The following is a 21,261-nucleotide window of genomic DNA, read 5'->3' on the forward strand; positions in this document are numbered from 1 at the left end:
ACATTGAGCCTCTGTGCAGTTTGTCACACAGTGATGTTAAAAACCCAAAGGGGAACATTCTCGCATGTATTACTGTATCTCTCTCTCTCTGACTCTGCATTCTCATTCCTCTCCTGCTTGTATTAACCTGTCTCTTTTATTACCTCTTTTTCTCTTTTGCCAATCCTTTTCTTTCATATGCCCTCTTACTGTATCTTTAAACATTATTCTTTGTTCTTTTTAAACATTTTTGGAGCACATCGCAAAAAAATGGTGGGATAATGGCTAGCAGAAAGGGCTAGGACAAAAGTTAAGATAAAAGGCTGATTGTCAGGAGTCAAGGTCACATGTCAAAGTCACACCTTAATATGACAAGTCAGTCTCTTTCACACTCGTACACAATGAATGGTTAGAGATCTAGCTACACCATGACCTAAAATAGATATTGAGTTCAAACCACATGTTAAGGAGTTTATTGTGACTTAGAGAACACATACTGTATATAGTACACATTTCATCCTGACATCACACACATCAGGCTGTTTGAGATGAAGAAGAAACGGCCAGAAATATATAAGCATCATGTGAATAAGTCAGCAATGTAAAAACAAAAAATTCCTTTGCTTTCTTTCACATTTGTCATGGTTTTGCACATACTGTAACTCAGGTAATCCCAAACCCGAATATAATCACAATATATAACCATTCTTGATGATTATGATCAGTCTTCATGGATCTTGTGGCAACCCTGGTGTGATCAGACAGGTCATTGCTCAATAACCTACATTTTATGCTATTGCAAGTACAGTACTTTTTTATCTAATAGCAGGTGAAGTAAAAGGCAGGCAGTAGAATAGATTTGAAGCAGGGACGTCGTTAGGCCTATTTTAGGGGGGGCTGAAGCTACCCCAAAATGTTCCTAAGCCCCCCTAAATAATAATCAGAACAACAATAACAATTCCTCATTCATATTCAGACGCAACAAATTATATATATCCAGCTACAAAAAAATAGCCAAAAAGTCAGGAGTTAGACAGAAGTACAAAGAGTCGTTGTGCTATCAAGATGATGCACCGCACCGTCTCGTTGCATTGGTGTGAACTGGCAGCTTTCAGAGCGCTGCAGACCAGAGCGTCGCAAGTAACTGGGGGATTCATCTCGTCTCGATGCACGCTGAAAGGAAGATTGATTACACCTAGTGATACAGAGTGAAATTGTAAGTTGTTTTAAATGACCTGCTTACCTTTAGCTACGTTTTCTTGAGGTAAAGGAAAGGGGATATTTTGGTTTGCTATGGAAAACTAAAGTCTAGCTAGAGTGAACAAGGGAAATACAAGAAATGGTTAACTTAGCAAACTAATCACAACTCTTTATTCATTGCCAATAATATAGCCTATCTCTATAGTAGGCTTATTCTAAAACAATATCAATCCCCATACAATGTTGTTGTCACTGAAAACAAAATGTCATAGGGTCCCTGTTAATGCTATCGTACCGTTGTATCCATCAATTCATTCAGCAGATGAGATGGATATTGGAAGATATTTCAGCAGAGAGAAAGAGAAACAGGAGATTGGCAGAGCAGTTGATTCTGAGGGAGCCGGTGTGAATGAGGTCAGTAGTGATCTATAGGTCTAAGCATTGTTTTGTTTTCTTCTAACAATAAGCATTTGTTGGCAGGTCTAGGTACTATGCATAGCCTAAACTAAATTATTTAATTATATTTATTATATGTGCTAGCTATGTTCTAACCAATTTAACTTTCTGCATTCATTGGCTGTGATAAATTAAATAAATATGTAGTATTGTATGTAGGCTAGGCTAAAGATTGGCACATGCCCACAGATACACGTGAAAATAAAATGAAAGCAATCCTACATACAGTACATACAGTATATACAGTAATCATTACTCCAAATCTTTTATTCCTTCCGCCATCAGGTTATTGTATTTAGAAAGTAGCCACGTTAAATAGGATCCGTATTAATATCTTACATGATAAAGTATGCAGTGATGCCTATTATGCCTATTTTTTTCTTTTTCTTGTACTGCTATTTGTCATATTTGTTTAACTTACCAACTTATTAGCTGTCTGGCCTCTGTCAGTTTTTGGACATTTTGGATGTTGTTTCATGTGACCAATTTGCATTTCGAAGTCATGAAATTAGCATCAGGGTTTTTTTTATCTCAAAGGATAAGACAGAAAGAACAGAGTAGAAATGAAAGAAGAGGATATTTTCTGTCACTTTTTACTTGTTAACATCTTGGTTTCTTGACTGGTTGTTGACATAAGTGTAGCTCTAATACAGTAACAAAAGATGTGAGTGCAAAGATTTTGCAAACGCAAGTTACAAATACCCTGGGGGCTAAGCCCCTCCTGTCTTTCAATCCTAGTGACGTCCCTGCTTTGAAGTAAATTTGAGATGGGCTGACCCTGAGCAAGACACAAAGAGGTAATGTCTAATGTCAACTGTGCTTGACTGTCTCGGTGAAGAAACAGAAGTCAAAGTTATTTCCCACACACCAGTAATGCTGCATTTTGTATAGCGAGTTATTACAGTTAGACATTCATATTTACAGAAACATATAGACAACAGGTACTTTATTCCCCGTGCCCTCACCACATCAGTGTCAATTCAGTTTCATGCACCACAATACGGAAATGAAAAACATGAAATGTCAATCAATATAGCTGTTGTTCACTTAACCCGTTCAAATCCAACAAATCCTTATTTTATAACTAAATATGTAACTAAATAACACACTTTTGACATTAATTACAAGTGAAGCACTTTCTATTTAAGTTATTGCCATATAATACATTTTTGTAGTCTTTATACATCACCAGAATTACAAACTCTAATAGATAAGTTCAAACCCTCTCATAGCTATTTGAATTTATTTACATTTGCACCTTTTTATTAGCTTTACTATTTTAACATTCGACCTTTGGCACATTACGGAAACAGCAAGAATGAATATCACAGAATCATGCAGAGCTACAGTACACTGTAAAATACTGGACAATAAAAAACATTTATTATGAATTTCTAACCAAACGTAATTTACTCATATCACAAATTGTTTGAATTCCCAAATACTTAAAATGAGAACAGCATGAAATGATAACCCCATTCAATCTTTTATCAGGATAAACATAGAACATGAGAAGTATAAACCATTGATGTGCTGAAAAACATTTAAGCATATATTTATCATTTTAAAGCTAAATGTAGCCTTACTAACAATTTATCATTTTAGGGCATGTGGTCCAGCCCTAAGTCTTCTCCAACTCCACATAATATTTAGAAACTAAACTAAAAACATTGGGGGTTGTGACTTTAGTTTGTCTCTGTTGCCATGGAAAGGACATACTGTTTGATCTCTGGTTGGTCTGAATGCCGTCAGCAAACACAACGCCACAGCACGGACCTGAGACAGACAGACACACACACACACACACACACACACACACACACACACACACACACACACACACACACACACACACACACACACACACACACACACACACACACACACACACACACACACACACACACACACACACACACACACACACACACACACACACACACACACACACACACACACACACACACGGGCTGAGTCTGCAGTCTGGATGGACATCCACTCTTACCAGCTGACTGCCGAAACCAAAGAGGCAGGAAGATCTTAAAATGTTTCTCTCGCCGTCCTTTCTCACACCGTACTTTTCTCCCATACAGCCCATTTGACCCTTTCTTCTGATCTAACCATCATCATTCTTTTTTCCATTCTTGCTGGTTTGACAGAGGACTTGTCGTTCATTTGGGACTACTGGTCCAAATCTGCTGCAATGATCTAAAGTGTTCTGAACTGCAATGTGTTCTTGCCGTGGAATACCGTTTTTATCAACACAATACTCATACAAACAGAAAAAGATGGGGAATCGAGAACAATGCAGCTAAATCATCAATAAAGCAGTCAATGAAGTCAACAAAAAGGTAACACAGAAACTTTACCACAATGTCCAAGAGCTTTGGAGGTTTAAGTCTGTTTGTATATTCAGGCGGGCAGGCATGCCTTCTTGTGGTTTTCCTACATGGTTATTTCCTTATAATCTCCTTTTTTAGTTCCTGGAGTTTAGTCCAGTCCAGACACAGCCCTTTCACCTGCCCAGCCACATGTCAGAGCTTTGAAAATATTGGGTAGGTATAACATACAGTAGATGGGTAAAATTCAATAAACTCGATCTACCATCTAGTTTCACTCAGGTTTCACTGTGTTAAGCATCAGTTCTTACTGTTTTACACAATTTTCTGCATCACATAGGTGAGGTTTTGCTCTACAAAACAGGGCTGTAGCACAACTCATCTGTTCATACCTATCCAAAAGCTTCAATAATGCAGTAGTTTCTAGCAAGATGAGGGGCTGTGCGTTCCTCTCAAATTCATTTGAATCCTCCTATCCCTCCCAAATGTCTCTGCCCTCTGTTAGTGTCCCTCTTTCCTCATCCGTCGCTCTTACACTTTTTGCTGCATCTCTATCTGTTGGCCCTGTCTGGTATGGCTTTGGCCCTTTCCATTCATCTCGTACACTGAGCTCTTTTGCTGTTGCCGTCGGCAGCACCACACACCTACGATGACCGCCGCGGCGATCGCACACCCCCACAATTATGGCTGCCACCATGGGACCTCGGCTGGAGGAGCTCGGAGGACGGGATGGGCAGTTCTCGCCTGTACAGATCGTCTCCCCCATCTCTCCCTCCATCTCGCCCCTCTCGCCTGTCTCACCGGGCAGGTTGTGTACAGTGTGCTCCTCCATCACTCCGTTATTGCCGTCGTGCATCGGTGAAACTGGGCCGTGATCGAGGAAGGGGTGCTTAGTGAGGTCATCCTGCCAGGGGTGGGTGGGAGCTACCTGTTGTGTGTCATAGTCCAGGGTGTCGGAGTATGAGGGTGAGTCTGAGGGCTGTGAGGGAGCAGTGGTGGGGATGAAGCCAGGCCACATCTCCTCCACTCCCCCTTGATCTAAGGCAGGCTCCGTGGTGGGAAACTCGGGCACCTTTGGTAAGCTGGTGGAAGGGACAGGTCTACGAATTTCCACCTCATTGGGTCTGTCTGTTGTCCTAACAACTGTCCCCCTCACTGTATCCTTCGGTCTTGCCCTTTCTGTTGTGGACTCACCATTTTCTGTTCCCTCTGGAACGACAGGGTAGCCATCCAGCCAGGTGTCGTCTGTGGCAGCCTCTCCTTCTGCAACCTTCTGAGTGACGTTTTGATATTTATCTGTTGCTATAGAAAATATTACATGCTGATAACTGTCATCTTCATGGCTATCATGATCATCATAGCTGTCATGGTCATCGTGTTCATGATCACGATGATCATCGTGATCATCGTGATCAGTGTGGTGGTCATTATCATCCTCCTCCGGGTCATAATGCTCCTCATGGTCATCATGGTCATCGGGGTCTGGATGTTCTTCAGAGCCATCAGGATGTCCGCGATCATCGCTACCACGATTGTTGGTCACATCGTCATGTTCTTCATAGCTTTCGTGTTCGTCGTAAGTGTCGTCATACTCCCGGCTGCCAAAGTGAACACGATCACGGTCCTCTTCGTGCTCACCCATGTCATAATGGTCATCATGATCGTCACGATTCTGGTGGCGGTCCCGTCTTTCCAGATCATCATGCTGAGATGGAATGTAATGCTTTACATGATCATCACGGCCATCTTTGACCTGGTGGCTGTCGTGGTCATCTTGATCATCATGGTGGCTATCGTCATGGGAATCCAGGTCTTGATGGTTGCTGTCATCGTGATCGTCTCTGTCTTCTGTGTCACGATCATTGTAGCTGTCTCCCTCGTGATCCTGGTCATCCACATCAACTGGATGCTGTTGGTGGTTTGTTTCCTGGCTGTCATGCTCTTTACTCTCCTCTGATTGGGCGCCTGAGGCTCTCTGTGTAGTCTGTGTGACTGGATTGGTGGAGACAGGATGTCCTTCCTCCTGGAAGGCCTCAGAGGGGAACCAGAAAAGGTGCTTCTGGGAGAGAAGAGATACAGGTGCTTCTGTGGCTACAGCTGCATCAGTCCTGACCACCTCCCTCCTCTCCTGCTCCCACCTTGGATGGCCTATGAAGTCCTCAACAGCCCGATCCTCGTCTTTTTCTCCTCCTTCTACAGCTCCTTTAAATTTTCTCCCGATCACCTCTCCTCCCACTTCATGTTCTCCATGTTGGTCCTGATGCTCCTCCTCTACTTCAACACTAAAGCTCTTCTCTTGCTGCTCCTGTATCCTATCACCCTCCAGGGATGCAGCTCCATGCACCTCCTCGTACACCTCACCATGAGCCTCCTCTGGTCTCTCGTTGTGGCTTTCTGCCTCTCCGTAGGAATCTGTGAACTTGTCCTCGTAGTCTACGTGACTTTCAGTCTCATCTGCAAACCATAACAAGGACACATTTACTTGATGAAATTCTAACATTCATGATCAGACAACTCAAATAAAAAAATTAAAATAATCACATAGACATTTGCATTTAAAGACAACTTTTGGATTCTGAAAATGTGGAAATAATTTAGCACAGAGGTTCCAAAACTTTTGGGATTATTATCTTAAAGGAATAGTTTGACATAAATATGAAGCTACAGCCAGCATTCAGTTAGCTTAGCATAGCATAATGATTGGAAACAAGGGGAACCAGCTGGGGACTGCCTATTTCTCTGACGCTCCATTGTTCCGACCTCTCAATAACCCGAAAAATTCCCTTTGGTCCTACAGCCCACTAACGTCCCTTTGTTATGAAAAAATAAACCCTCTGCTCTGACATCCCATTGTTCCGACCATATAGGGTTAGGGTTAAGGTTATGGTTAGGGACAATTATTTATAACATTTCTTTAGGATTTTTGCCTTGTTTAACATGTCATGAATCCCGAAGTTTCCTGTTTGAAACAGCCAAGATGAGGAGTCTTCTCACTAATCAAGTTAGTTTCACATTGGTTATTGCAGGGATATGCCCCATTCCTACTCATTATCATTGCAGGCTTATGGAAATATAAATACATATCCAACCCAAAACTAACTTTACCCTGTTGGACTTTGGACTTAGTCTACATTTTTATTTCAGTTTTATCTTCAGTTTTAATAAGCTAGAGAAAAGTAATTTCGCTTGTTATTTTTTATTCAGATTTTAGATTATGGGAGGTGATCCACAAAAGCCTATATGGTCGGAACAATGGGATGTCAGAGGTTTATTTTTTTTTTGAACAAAGGGACGTCGTTCAGTCTTTAGGCTAAGCTACACTAACAGGCTGCTGACTCCAGCAATAGTAATATCAATTTGTTCCTTTAAAATAAAGCAATGTCTGCTTGTGATCCTTTAACATAGGGGGTCACATGCCTATTTAAAGGATTTATAGAAGATTGACTAAATAAAAGTATCCAGTGAAAAAAGTTATATAATTAATAAAACAGAAATTTATTTTTTCCTTTGTTATTTCTTTAAATCATTTTGTGGTCCCTCAGATTGATCTTGGGACAGTTTAAGAACCACAGCTGTAGCACACAAACATGACTAACCATGGACACACAGGCCTGGCATTCTGCTTTATAGACACTCTGGCCCTCTTCTTCTATGCTATGAAGTGGGCCACACTATGGCATGTCACACTGAGGTTTCATAGTAGCCATTTTCAACTCACAACTGATACTCTGTTTTCCAAAATGCCAAGAATCAAGCACCAGTAAGAAATGAGGAGGTTGACCTCAGAGTGGTCTCCTGTCCGTCTCGGTCAAAGCTCAAAGCTTTGAAGAGAATGAACAAAAGGGGGACTTTCTATTTGTGTCTCCTTCCATTTCTGTCCCACTCTCCAAAATAAACAGTTTAAATACCTTCTTACCTTTGATACATATTTCCACTAGTCCATACCACTCTCCACAGCTGTCGCACAGCAGGCTAAAGGCAGTGTGTCCACTGGGCATTACATAACCTGGCACACATGTGTACAGCAGCTCATCTCCCATCTCGTACCCAGTGTGCCCCTGTAGACGGGCGTTTGGAAAGGATGGAGGGTCACCACACGGCACGCCTGTCAACAACAAACAAAGAGATGCATGTTATGAATGCATGTACATGTTTATAGTTGTTAAACAGACTTTTTAATAGAGATGATGAAACCCCTATTCAGCATTACACAGTGTGGTTAATGAAACACCACTCAATATTATTATCCAGCTTTACGGCATCACTAACCCATTTTTAAACAGAAAAAGATAAGAATGACTCAAGGGACAGGAAGCAATGGGCTTCGTGGAAAATGAGGATGTAATTTTTACAAACAAGACCATTAACAATGCCACTGGGATGAGATAAAGGCTACATACTGTCTTGACTCTGGTCTAATTTTTTATGGTAATTAGACGGAGACAGCACAGTTTATTCGATACATAATGACATGTTGACTAGATTAAAAAATGTGTGAAATTTAGCTTCATGCTCCTTCTGTGCTTACGTACATTCATGGATCAAGTTATATGGTCACGCTCGCAGATATTCATGAAGAGGCAGAAAGATTGGTATATAACGACAGATATGAGTAGAAACATAGAAATGGAAAACACACTCAAACACACACTTGCAGGGTGTAGAGGGCTGAAAGTCGAGATTGGTATGAATGCAGGAACACAGCTTCTTTCTCACCTCAGTAAATATCTCAGGAAAGACACACACACACACACACATTCTGTACACACATAGCTAAGCCATTCATATCCTGACCACCACTCACAACTTTATGTACAGATTTATAAATTATGAGTTTATATATCCGTGTGTATTGTGTGTTTGCTGACCTTTGTCTTTGACACAGAAGGCGTCCAGGTGTGCAGCGTCCTCTGTAGCGTTTTCTGTTCTCACATCCACTGCTTTCAGTGCACTGCCCACAACATTACACACCGTGGTCCTAGCAAAACGATAGATAGATAGATAGATAGATAGATGTTTGTAGACATTAATATTCACATACACACAAACACACTCATTAATTACAGTTTGATATGGGAGCAAATGGCCTACAGCAAAGCATTCAGGCACCAGTAAGGAACTCAAGAATTGAGGGTGGTTATAAGACATTCACAGAAACTCCTTTGGGTACATGTCTTGCACTTGAGTACATCTACTCCAGTACTGTAGTTAAATACTTAATTTCCACATTTATTTGATAACTTTAGTTACTACCTACTTTTCAGATTTATATTAACAGAAAAAAACTATCTAAAATGCATTGTTAATGCTAAACATCTCATTTTAATAATTGTGATATGCCTAAAGAGGTAAAATAATCCAATATTTAACAAACAAGCAAAAATAAGTGAAAAATACAAAAAATGCATGGCATAATGTAGTATAAAGTTTTTTTTGTTTTGTTTTTTATCTCTCATGAATCATTTCCCGACCCCTCAGATATATCTTGTGACCATTTGGAGGGACCCGACACACAGGTTGGGAACCATAGACTTAATTGCCTAACAGTATATACAGTAGTTTAAACTAACATTACCTTGAGCAGCTACAACAGTAAAATGCTGCCTACACACTAATGCATATTATGCATTATATTATATATTAACAATCTAATAATTTCGTTTTGTATCAGTCACAAAGGCTTTTTCTTTGCAAAAACAAGTATTACTTTTGATACTTTACTGTAAGTAAATTTCTCTGATACCTATGTACTATGAATATGAATGCAGGACTTTTACCTGTAATGGAGTATTGTTACATTAATATATTGTTACTGAATAATTCTTCCACCTCTTATTACACTACTGATAAAAAGTGAAGTGAGATTTCTGTTGAATATCACATGTAAAGTTGCAGCTCTGGTTGTTATATGTATACGGGAAATATGACGACACATACGGACAAATGTATACAGTACATGCTGCTCTCTCAGGCACAGCCTGAAATGCTGCTTATTCAAATATTATTACAGCATGACATCAGAGTCCAGGAACACACATCATGGCTCAGACATGTTGCAGTCTCTGCGGTGGTAGCCTGTGGCACAATATTATCACACTATGGCACGTTACAAATATATGTTCCCATGCAGATGCTTTAAGTTACAGCCAACTATAGAACACTCATAACATTAAGGACTTAATATAATATCCATTCCACAGGGACCAAATGAAAAATGCGGTCAGGGCACAACGCCTACAAGCTACAGCAAAAAAAATGCTGAGTAAATTGTGTATTGTTGCCATGTTAAGGTTTATAGCATCATTTGCCCATTTGTCATCCAAAAGCACCAGATAAAGGTGATTCAAACTTCCCAGGCCAATCAAATCATGTTCCCATAGCAGCTCCTGACACCAATCAGCTCATGTGGAAGAAATATTCAAAGCAGAGTTCATAAACATAATTTAAAGTCAGACATATGACCCTTTTCATTGAATATTACACAGTAATATCACACATCATTACATTTAAAAGGTGTGTGTGTGTGTGTGTTTGTGTGTGTGTGTGTGTGTGTGTGTGTGGACTTGTGTAACTGAGAGTTAATCAAAGCATCAGCAATTGGAAAGAAGTTGACTGGCAGTGCAGTGAGACTGTGAGAAGCGGTGTGAATCATACTGCATGCTTGTGCCACGCTAACTTCAGCTTATAAGGACAAAAATCTGAAAGAGAGAAATAGGCAGCATGACAGAAATCACCAAGAAAACACTGAGAGAGACAAAACACACAAAGTCTATTTTCACATTAAACTATATCTCCTGCTGGCATCTGTGTTTGTGTGTGTGTGTGTGTGTGTGTGTGTGTGTGTGTGTGTGTGTGTGTGAGAGTGAAAGAGAGAGAGAGAGAGAGAGAGAGAGAGATTGACCCATAACGGACATCAGGGGACACTTCAACTGGCCAAAGAACCTTTTCTCAAAACCCTCACCTTGTATGACATAACTTTTACAAAGAAAACCCTAACATATGTGTGTATGTGTTTGTATGAATCCACTGGTATTGTGTTTGGTTGCCAGGAAAGAAGATCTATGATTGACAGGTAAGAGGAAGACGTTAAGGTAGGAGAGTCAATCTGAGAAGCACTTGTTTGTATGCAACAGACCTAAAAATTATGTCAAGGACTACAGGTTAACTGGCACTAACACCAAAGTGTTGCCTTCTGGGAGAAAAAGCCCATGACAGACTCCAAAAAAAACTGAAATTGTTCTGCTGCTCACTTGTGAGTGTTGGGGCGAGGCACAAAATTAGGACAGCGAGAGAGACGAGAGCATGGGTTATAGGGATGAACTCCGCTTAAACACACAGAGTCATAGATGGGTGATAACCCTGTGAAACATTGTAAGCGGGTGTGAAAGATGATGTCCACTGGTCAACACGTAGAGAGCAGGGAGGAAGGAAAGGAGAAATGTGTCAGCTTTTCCTCTGACCAGACGTACGTCATTCTTTGGGCAGACGCCATTTTGAAGCAGGTTCTGTTTCATAACACTAATAATTCCTCTTTTGAACAATGATTTGGGAAGATATTAGTTATTTACAAGCTTTTTCCGTGCATCATATATTCATCTTCCAAGAAATGACATTATAAACCTTCATTTACAATACTTTATCAGCTTATAATATCTTATTTAGCCCATTTAAACACTTAAGGCACTTGAATAAGCTCACTGTCAGGGCCATTTCGTCTATTGAGTAACTTTGAAAAGAGTTATAATTTTAATGTCAGCATCTATCTGACCAATACTTGTGTTAGCGTAAGTCGTGCTAGCGGCATGGCTCTAGGGATAAGTAGTCTGTAGGTCCGTCGGTTTGTGCAACAGCTATTGTATGGATTGCATCCTCTGTCATTGCCACCAAAGATAAGCATACAAGCTATCACCTCACTATAAACTAAAAGTGTATCTTCTTCCTCCTGGCCCAAATCAGCCCTGTCTCTCTCCGTCTCTGTCTGTGTCTGTCTCGGGGTGCTGAAAGCTGTGTGTCATGTTACCGTGGAGATGAGAGGTGTAAATGGAGGCAGTTGTCGACATGACACCCCGGCTCAGAATTCCCTCCTCATTCAGGAAGGAACAGAGGAGTCTTTCTCCCTCTCTTCCTCTCTCTTTTTCTCTTCCCCCCCTGAAATGTGTCACTTTCTATCTTTCCACTCTCTCTATAACGCTGCCTTTACTTCCTTTCTCTTTCATCCGTTCCTGCAACTGCCGACACACACACAGAAGCGCACACACTAAAATGACCTTTGACATCTCTAGAAGTCGCTCTACACGTCCCTTAAAACAATGAAGACCCTTACGCACAAATACTTATTTTCTTACCCCACTGTGCCTCCATAGAGCCACCCACGGGTGCATGGAGAGAAGAAGCACTCCACCACAGCATGACGGAGCTCCTCCGCTGATGCCAAGCGGGCATGTTGTGAGGCACAAGCCCCCTCAGCATCTCTGAAGCCCTGCAGGCCGGAGGAGTTCCTCAGGTCCAACACGAACACTCGACCTGAGAAGAGAGAGAGCAGGGAGTCAGAAGAAAAACCTCTGAAACTTCTTATATTGCACAAAGTCATAAAGTGACAAGTTTTCATGAGCTTCAGTTTAAATTCGACCTGAGCTTCTGGGTATTGACAGGGTCTGTAAGAATTAGACGCCTCACCTAATTCCTAAATGTTTTGACCATTATGATAAAATCCAAACAATATTCACTCGTCTTTCCTATCTTACATGAAGAAAAAAAGACAGATGTATCCATTCACAAAAGACAACCACCCAGAAGAGAAAGGGAAGGCTAAAATGCTTTTTATTGGAACTATATTTTAACAATAAATTATATTTGTGTTTAAATGTCCTCAGCCCTGTGCCAAGTTTTTGAGCCCTCCCCATTTTTGTTAAAGTGATGGTTCGGAGTAATTTCACCCTAGGGTCCTTTGCACCATGACCTCGAGCCAAACACCCCCCCAGAACCTGGGTCTAACATTGGGAGAGTTAGCGTAGAGTAGCGTTATCAGCTGAATAGCTTATTAGCGCAGGGGCTAATGGACCCACGTTTGTATCTCGTAAATGACCCCACTAACAATGCCCGAAATGATACCAAACTTCTACACTAGTACAAATAGGTTATGCACTCATAAAACGATGGATTGGAAAGTTTGTAAGTACACCAGAAGTTTATGAACACTTGCCTGCTCTCTTCTGCTCTCTGCTGCTGCTGCTACCTGCAGTTAGGCGAGTGCTTAGGGCGGTCTACAAATTACTACACCGAAAAGAGATACAACAAAAATATTTATTAATTTAATGATTAAATAAGGTAATGTCTCCAAACTTACCTCAGTTATTACTTGTCTCCTGCTAGTTATACTACAACACTTGGTTAAAAAAAAAGTTAAATTAAAAAATATTTTTGTTGCATCTCTTTTCGGTGTTGTAATTTGTAGACGTCCCTAAGCACTCGTCTCACAGCAGCAACAACAGCAGAGAGCAGAAGCCAGTAGGCAAGTGTAACTTACAAACTTCAGGTGTACTTACAAACTTTACAATCCATTGATTTATGAGTACATAACCTATTTGTACTACTGTAGATGTTTGGTATCATTTCGGGCATTATTAGTGGGGTCATTTACGAGATACAAACGTGGGTCCATTAGCCCCTGCGCTAAGCTATTCAGCTGATAACGCTACTCTACGCTAACTCTCCCAATGTTAGACCCAGCTGAAAAAAGCTTCTGGGGGGGGTGTTTGGCTCGAGGTCATGGTGCAAAGGACCCTAGGGTGAAATTACTCCGAACCATCACTTTAATATAGGTTTTGGGCATCCATTGGAATGGTTGCTGAAAACCACACAGTAACCACTTACTGAGTAAGCAGGTTATCAGTTTTATTTTTAGGGATATGGCTACTTTGGAGTAGTAACCAGTAGCAACACACAAATAAGGATATTGAGACTGATACCAAAATCTATATCCTAATTATGTGTGCCATAATGCAGATTTGCATTTGAATACAACTACAGGTATAGGCTATGGATCATCAAGACGTGTCTATACTGCTTGACATCACATAGAATTACAATATATTTTACAACTTAATAAAAAATAATATTGTTGCCAGCTGCTTAAAGGTTGAAAAAATAGTATGATTTTGTATAAAGGATCACTCAAAATAACACTTGCATGTCAGTGCACTGGAGCAGAGCTCAACAGAGAAGATTAATTGGTGTGTATTGACTACAGGTGTGATCAATTTACATCACAGGTGCACGCTGTACTTCTCATTATCACCTCATTGTCACGTCATTAGCTAGTGTTCAGAATCGCTAGCCGAAATACAATGTGATTTAATGTTTAACGTGTTAATGGTTAAATCTTCTAAATATTTCATCCATTACGCACAGTTTTATTAGACGAATAAGTCCCTGTTTCATGCGATAAAATGATAACTTTCAAAAAAAAATCCCACACGCTGAGAGGGGAAATGAAAAGGCCACGAAACGCACAAGACCGCAAGGCAGGTGGTGCCGATTGTTAGCGCGCGCTTCCACCAGTCCGCTCACGGTTAGCATCACCAACTCCTAACTTTGGTGATAAAAAAATTATTTCATATTGCAATAAAAGATCATAATTTTGTTTGGGATTAAATTGTGAGTTTATGAGTCCGTCAATGGTTTGTTGTTACATATAGGCCTATTTTATATTTTATAATGTTCTGTTACAATAGCTTAAAATATGAACTTACCGTCTGCATTTACAACAGAGGTCACCGCAAGATAAGCCAGGCATCCAAAGAGCAATGATAGAACAGTTTGGTTACAACAATACAGCATCTTTTGGAAAAAATATCACTTTTTTATGTTGGAAAATGAGTCCAAAAACTTCCAGACGACTTGTGTATTCACAATCTTGCAGGTCAAAGTGACGGTGGAGAGCACACTCCCGCTGTGGACAGATGACTGAGAGGCAGGAAGGTTCGCTTGTTGACAAGTGATAACGGGAAAAACGGTCAGAGCGGCTCAAGAGCGAGGCGCAGTTTATCCCCCCAAATAGTCGCCCTCGCAAGCAGATCGAGTACCGGTGTGAAAACTCACGTGTCCCCGTTAGTAAATACGTCACGGCTCAAAATCTTGAGGGTGGGCAAAGGCGGACTGCTCCTTTACACATACACACACACACACACACACACACAGAAATTATGGATTAAAGCATCAGCTAAATGTTATAAATGTAAGGATGTGTGTATTTGAGTAACATACTGGCACTGCATTGCCATATATATATATATATATATATATATATATATATATAAAACACAATTTAACACCCCTTAACTGAGGTTGAGCATAAATCTTAATTAAGGTTAATTGTCCCTTCTACTAGGCTGAACTTCCTGTGTGTGCGTGTGTGTGTGTGTGTGTGTGTGTGTGTGTGTGTGTGTGTGTGTGTGTGTGTGTGTCCCATTTGGTGAGGGAGATAAAGACAGACGACCATAGCCAGAGAGCTATTTGGACCATGCAAGCATTGTTTTCAGTGAATCTGCAGGTGAAGATAGCCAACCCACATAGTACAAGTAGGCTACATACAGGATCCACACCACTTAACCTAAAGCCCCGTTATAACCTATATATATATATATATATATATATATAAGAAGTAAGTAAGTGAACAAAAAAATGGAAATTCTACCATTTAATGACAACTGGGCAACTCTATCTGCTGAAGAAGGTCATGCAATGAAGGCTAAAGACTGGACCTAGTGAGATTGTCAGTGGTGGAAATATTTAAATCCTTTAGTTAAGTAATAGAAACAATACAACAATGTAAAATTACTCCATTACATGTAAATGTACTGTATTATTATAATTAAGTATTATTATCAAAAATGTTACTTATCTGAGTGAATGTACTGACACTCCACTATAAGCAGATTGTTTTGTCAAGAATGGAATTGTTCTTCTCTGTCTCTGTTCAAACCAAAGAGATAAAAGGAAAGGAGGAGGAGAGAAGATTATAAAAAAACATTTGGAGAAAAGGACTTTTTTCTTGTTCCCTGCAGTAGGAAAGACGATGGCTGTGATTTGAAAGGAGAGAAAACTGCTGACAGTGGGGAATACATGTGTGTATGCAGATGCTTACACACTTAAAAACAATTGGAATGAGATGATAAAAAAAGCAATATAGAAATTCCTTAAGGAGCGACACCTTTGTTGAGGATTCACACATACTCATCTTCTTTCATTACTTTCTTTCACATCCCACCTTTTCCATTTTCATAATTCTCTGTGTTCCCCTTGCCCCAATGGAGTCAACAATAGGTGCTGCATCATGGCATTAAATCCCCCCACTGATGTTTTTCTTCTCTGTGTTTCTCTGTGACATTTTTTCACCTTGCTCTCATGCACCGCAAATACTTTTACCTCCTGTTCAGAGGGTTTTGATGAGGGAGTTTAAGGTGGGCTGGGATCCTGACTCATGCACAGTGGCTATTTCTGGAGGGTTGGGGGTTCGTAGAGGAGAGGGGAGAGTGACGGCGAAGAGGAGAGAGACAGTGATTCACACCTGCACCGTCTCAGAGAGGCTGGTGAGAATTATGTTTGCTGCAGGTGTCCTTCACACAGGTGTGCAATCTCACAGGACTTCCAGTACACACCCATCAGACAATCTGTTTTGTGGAAGTAAACACACACACACACACACACACACACACACACACACACACACACACACACACCAACCACAAGATTGCTCGGAGTATGTGTGAGACCAGTGACTTCCCATGTGAGACATGTCCTGTCAGAATGAGGTGTAGTGCAGGTGTGTGACTAACTCAGAGGAAATCATTGGTCATACTGGTGCAGCCCAGGGACAGAAGGACAGAAATAACCGTAGAGCTATTGCAGTAGTCAGAGGGTATGGATAAGTGTTTCGACATAGGCAGAGGGCAGGGAGGGCTGGAGGGGGGGGGCAATGTTCTTGATGTGAAAGGTGGAAAGGTCACTGTCCTGTGAAAACAAAAATGTCAACTTTTCTCAAGCGGAAAACAGCCCTATGTTTAGCATTGTGACAATGCACTTTTAGATAAACCAGTGGGGGTTTAGAATGTTTGTTTAGGTTAAAGACATGGGAGAATTTCCCCAAATTATAACTGAAAAATCAAAAATCACCAAATTTAGAGATACACAGTTTAACTGGACAGTGACAATATGTTTTCGGTGGTGTTTAATATATATATATATATTTTTTATATGTATAGCACTTTAAAAAAGGCACAGTGAATGGAGTGAATTAAACTAAACTCATAGAATAAAATATACAAAAAAAAAGTTAAAAATAGATAAGAAAATCAGATAAATACAAAACAGGCAGTAAATACAGATTATGACTAAAAGTCCAGCTACGTTTAAACATATGTCTTTAAATACACTATATTGGATGAAGCACAGAAGGTCCTGGTATCATCAGCTGAGGTCTAAACATGATGTGTAGAGATGGCCTTGCTTGACATCAGTGGAGACACTGCGATCATCAGGACAAATTCAACACTGAGCTGCCAGCCACAGAAGAGTCAGGATGAGAAGGACATGGAGCTATTCAAAGAGCTGAGTTAATGAATTTGACTTTTGATGAGAGATTGTTAATTACCATGGATTGCAGTGAGATGGGTTGGCACAGGGATTGAGAATGTGTTACATGCAGATGAAAGACTACATCTGTGTTCTATATTTATGTTATAGAATAATACAGTGTATAATGACTACAACTATTACGTGATTGTTACATGACTGTTTGCAGAAAACAGAATTCAAATCCTGGTTCCAAATGGCTTACTATATTATTAAACGTAATTAGCAGCAAAGCAGCTGCTTTGAAAAATGTAGATCAGCAGACGTGGGTGGGAGTGAAGTAAATTTTTGTCCATTTTAGTTTTTTGAACATATATTTGGGTATTTAGTTTTTCTGATTTTCTTTATCAAAATAAAATAAATAACTTATGCCATCAAAAACTCCTTCATACTCTTGTGATATTTTGTCTGTGAACCCAGACAAAATAAGGGACTGTTACATTGCATGGTTTTTCGTGTATTGTTAAGTCCAAATAAATTCCTGAAATAAGTCTACCATTTTTGTTCAGATATTTCTCTCTCTCCACTAATATTCCTTTCTAACAACATTGTAATAATAACAAAACCTTTCTAAATATCATATATGACTTCATCAGGGGTTGCACAGGTAAAATAAAATCCTTGCATAAGCCCCTGACTCTACAGTGGCTGCCAAGCAGACAATGCTGCCAGGCTGCATACCTCCCCTGACAAGCTCCACCAATCAAATATAGTTATGTTAAGGTTCCTCATAGACCTTTTTCACGGCAGACATTTTGACTTGTCATAGTAGGAAAAGCACAGCTGAAATTGATAACCTTAACAACAGCTCAATTCCATCCAGTGTCCCAGTGAGCTATTTCAGTGAGTCAGCATGCACAATACCAGGGCCTCTCCTAAGTGGAATGCAGCCATCATTAATGGTTTTGAATACACCTGTGCTTTTCCTACTATGACATGTCAACATGTCTGCTGTGAAAAATGTCTATTAAGGCTAAAGTTTTTATTTATGGCTGGAACAGCACAGGTGGATGGCTCTCTGTCATTTAAGTGTGCCAGTATACACAAAAGCAAGGCCCTGAAACCTGCACACCTAAATCTAATTCAGTCAATAATGTTATTAGTTGCACCTGTGTTACAATGTGTTGGCTAATTGTACTGAGGGCAAGAACATTGTACTATTACAGTATCCGTATGACCTTAAAGGCCCTACACACTCAAACTACACCCACACACGTGTTTTCACTTACTTTGCCTAATTAGACCTCTCCTCAGGACTGTGTGGGTGCACATGAACTGAGCTTGACTGTCATCAGCCTTCCTTTGTACTTACCTGTAAGAACTTAAAGAGCATTTTCGTTTTAGGCCTTTTTCACAGCAGATATTTTGACTTCATAGGAAAATCACAGATGTTACCAATAACTTTAAAGATGGCACTGTTCTATTCAGTGCCCCAGTAAGCTATGACAGTGAACCAGCATCTCAGGACCCTAAGAATAAGTAGGCTACATTTACTCAAATACTGTACTCCAAGGGGGCTTTTATTTAGCTTAACAAGTAGGAGAATGTTCTTAACCCTTAAAGCAGGGATCTTTTTAAGCCAAGGACCCCTTAACTGAAAGAGAGACAGATCAGGGACCCCCTACTACATATATTGTATAAAATTAATTTGCATATTAATCTGGTCCTACAATAACTTTTAGGGCAGCCTAAAGCATTTATAGATACCTTTTTTGCATAATACTAAGCTATTCAAATAGCCTAATAATTGTTGGCATGATTTTACAAATCATGTTTTAATGTTAAACACACATGTGGAACAGTCAAACCTTTGGGATGAACTGTATCTGTGGATGGCTACCTTAGTGATTACATTACCTATAGGCCAGTAAGCCTATCATCAGTGGGGATTTATATTTGCTAATAATATGTTGGAATCATGTTAAGACTTTTTAATTTTTGAAAAAACTTTATATTTTTATTATAATTTTGAGGCCCCGCTGCAGTGACTCTGAGGACCCCCTAGGGGTCCTGGACCCCCTGTTGAAGATCCCTGCCTTAAAGGAACTTTTAATCCTTCAGTTTATTAGAAAATATAACTGTATAATTCAAAATAACCAAAATTAGAAATACATGGTTTTCACTGGACAGAAGGGTATGGAAAATGTTACCTGAAAAGTAACTTAAGCTGTCAGATAAATGTAGTGGAGTAAGTAACAGAACATGTAAATGCTCAAGTACAATAACTATTATAGTATGTCCTATCCTGTTTCCACAGATGTATGTTATATTAGAAGAGTAAACACGGTATCATCCCTTTGTTGTAACAGTACAGGATGGACATTGATGAGGCTGGTTGCATTAGATCGCCCTCTAGCTGTGGATCTTGAGAACACCTGTGAAGATATTTCATTCTGGATGTGTAACTCACACTCTAGTATGTCTGCAGCCCTGTCTACAAAACCTGCAATATCAGAGGTGAAAGAAGTATTTAGATCCTTTACTTAAGTACAAGTAGCACTTCAACAAGGTAAAAATACTCCATAACAAGTAAAGGCCTGCTTTCAAAATCATGCCTAAGTAAAATGTACTTAAAGTATTAAAAGTTATGCAGCTTGGACCCTTTCAGTGTTATATACATGTATATTATTAGTATTCAATTAATATATGTATCTTGAAAGAAAAAATAAAGCAGATGGCTGCACTAGAATTATGAAAAAATTTGGCTTTTTATTTAGAAAATACTAAAGCAATAGGGTTTGCACTGAAAACTGGTCGGAATATTCTTACAGCACTGATAATGAATAATACTTAAATAACTTGATAAGAGCAAGTTTTTTTTACTGAATAATCCATCAAGTTTTAGAAGCTGATTATATCGTTTGTATTAAAAATAGTCTGGAAATGGTCTGGAATCCTTTACATTTTTATTTTCTTCTAAAAAGAGAGAAAACAAATCTGCCATTGTAGCATGAATATTTCGTGGAAAACAACTTTCTAAAATCGTTTTTTTTTTTTTTTAACTCTGTCCCAACATGCCTTATTAGGCTATTTTAGATACAGATGTACTTTTTTAGTAGATTAAGTTAATTTAAGTTATAAACAGTACTGCACTGTGAAATAAGGTTTTTAGGACTCAAAATGTGTAACTTATAACACTTTGAAAGGGGCAATTTGTCATCATAAGTAGGCTACATAAGATTTTAAATTGTAAGACTTTTTTTACATTGTTGTATTGCTATTTTTATTTCAATAAAGGAGTAGGCTATGTCTAGCCTACCTCTTCCACCACTACAGGTCTACATACAGTAGGCTATTCATAATGTAGGAGTGACAGATAAGTTGTGGGTGTGTGTCTGCAGGACAGGTTGAAGCCTTCATGTGACAGTGTTACACATCTCTAATGGAGTCCTGACTCCTGGATCTGGCGTCCACAGATGCGAGTGTTTCCTTCCTTTAATCAGACGCAGGGTTTGTGTCAGGTCACGTCTCGGTGCTGTAATGCCCGTGACTGCCACGGTGAATCGGCCTACGACCAAAAAGGATCTTTGTAATTTCCCCCCAAATCTGCCCAAGACCCCACAATCAAAACAAATCGACCACGCGTGCTTTTCCCGCAGCAATGACGTCACGTAAGCCCTCCCATTCCCCGCAAGTAAACAGAAAACATTAGGGA

At 39.8% G+C, this 21,261-nt stretch overlaps 1 protein-coding gene across 1 annotated transcript; it reads right to left on the reverse strand.

The window, feature by feature from the left end:
• Positions 1–3,565: 3,565 nt before the first annotated feature.
• susd5 (sushi domain containing 5) lies at positions 3,566–15,047 on the reverse strand. Its single transcript, XM_028597589.1, has 5 exons — positions 14,726–15,047; positions 12,320–12,497; positions 8,843–8,952; positions 7,891–8,079; positions 3,566–6,428 (listed from the first exon to the last, which is right to left on the reverse strand). The coding sequence occupies exons 1-5, from the start codon at positions 14,811–14,813 to the stop codon at positions 4,447–4,449; spliced, it is 2,547 nt and encodes an 848-aa protein (XP_028453390.1). The 5' UTR covers positions 14,814–15,047; the 3' UTR covers positions 3,566–4,446.
• Between the last annotated feature and the right edge of the window lie 6,214 nt (positions 15,048–21,261).

Source organism: Perca flavescens, chromosome 14 (genome assembly GCF_004354835.1).
Source record: "Perca flavescens isolate YP-PL-M2 chromosome 14, PFLA_1.0, whole genome shotgun sequence".
Lineage (NCBI taxonomy): Eukaryota > Metazoa > Chordata > Actinopteri > Perciformes > Percidae > Perca > Perca flavescens.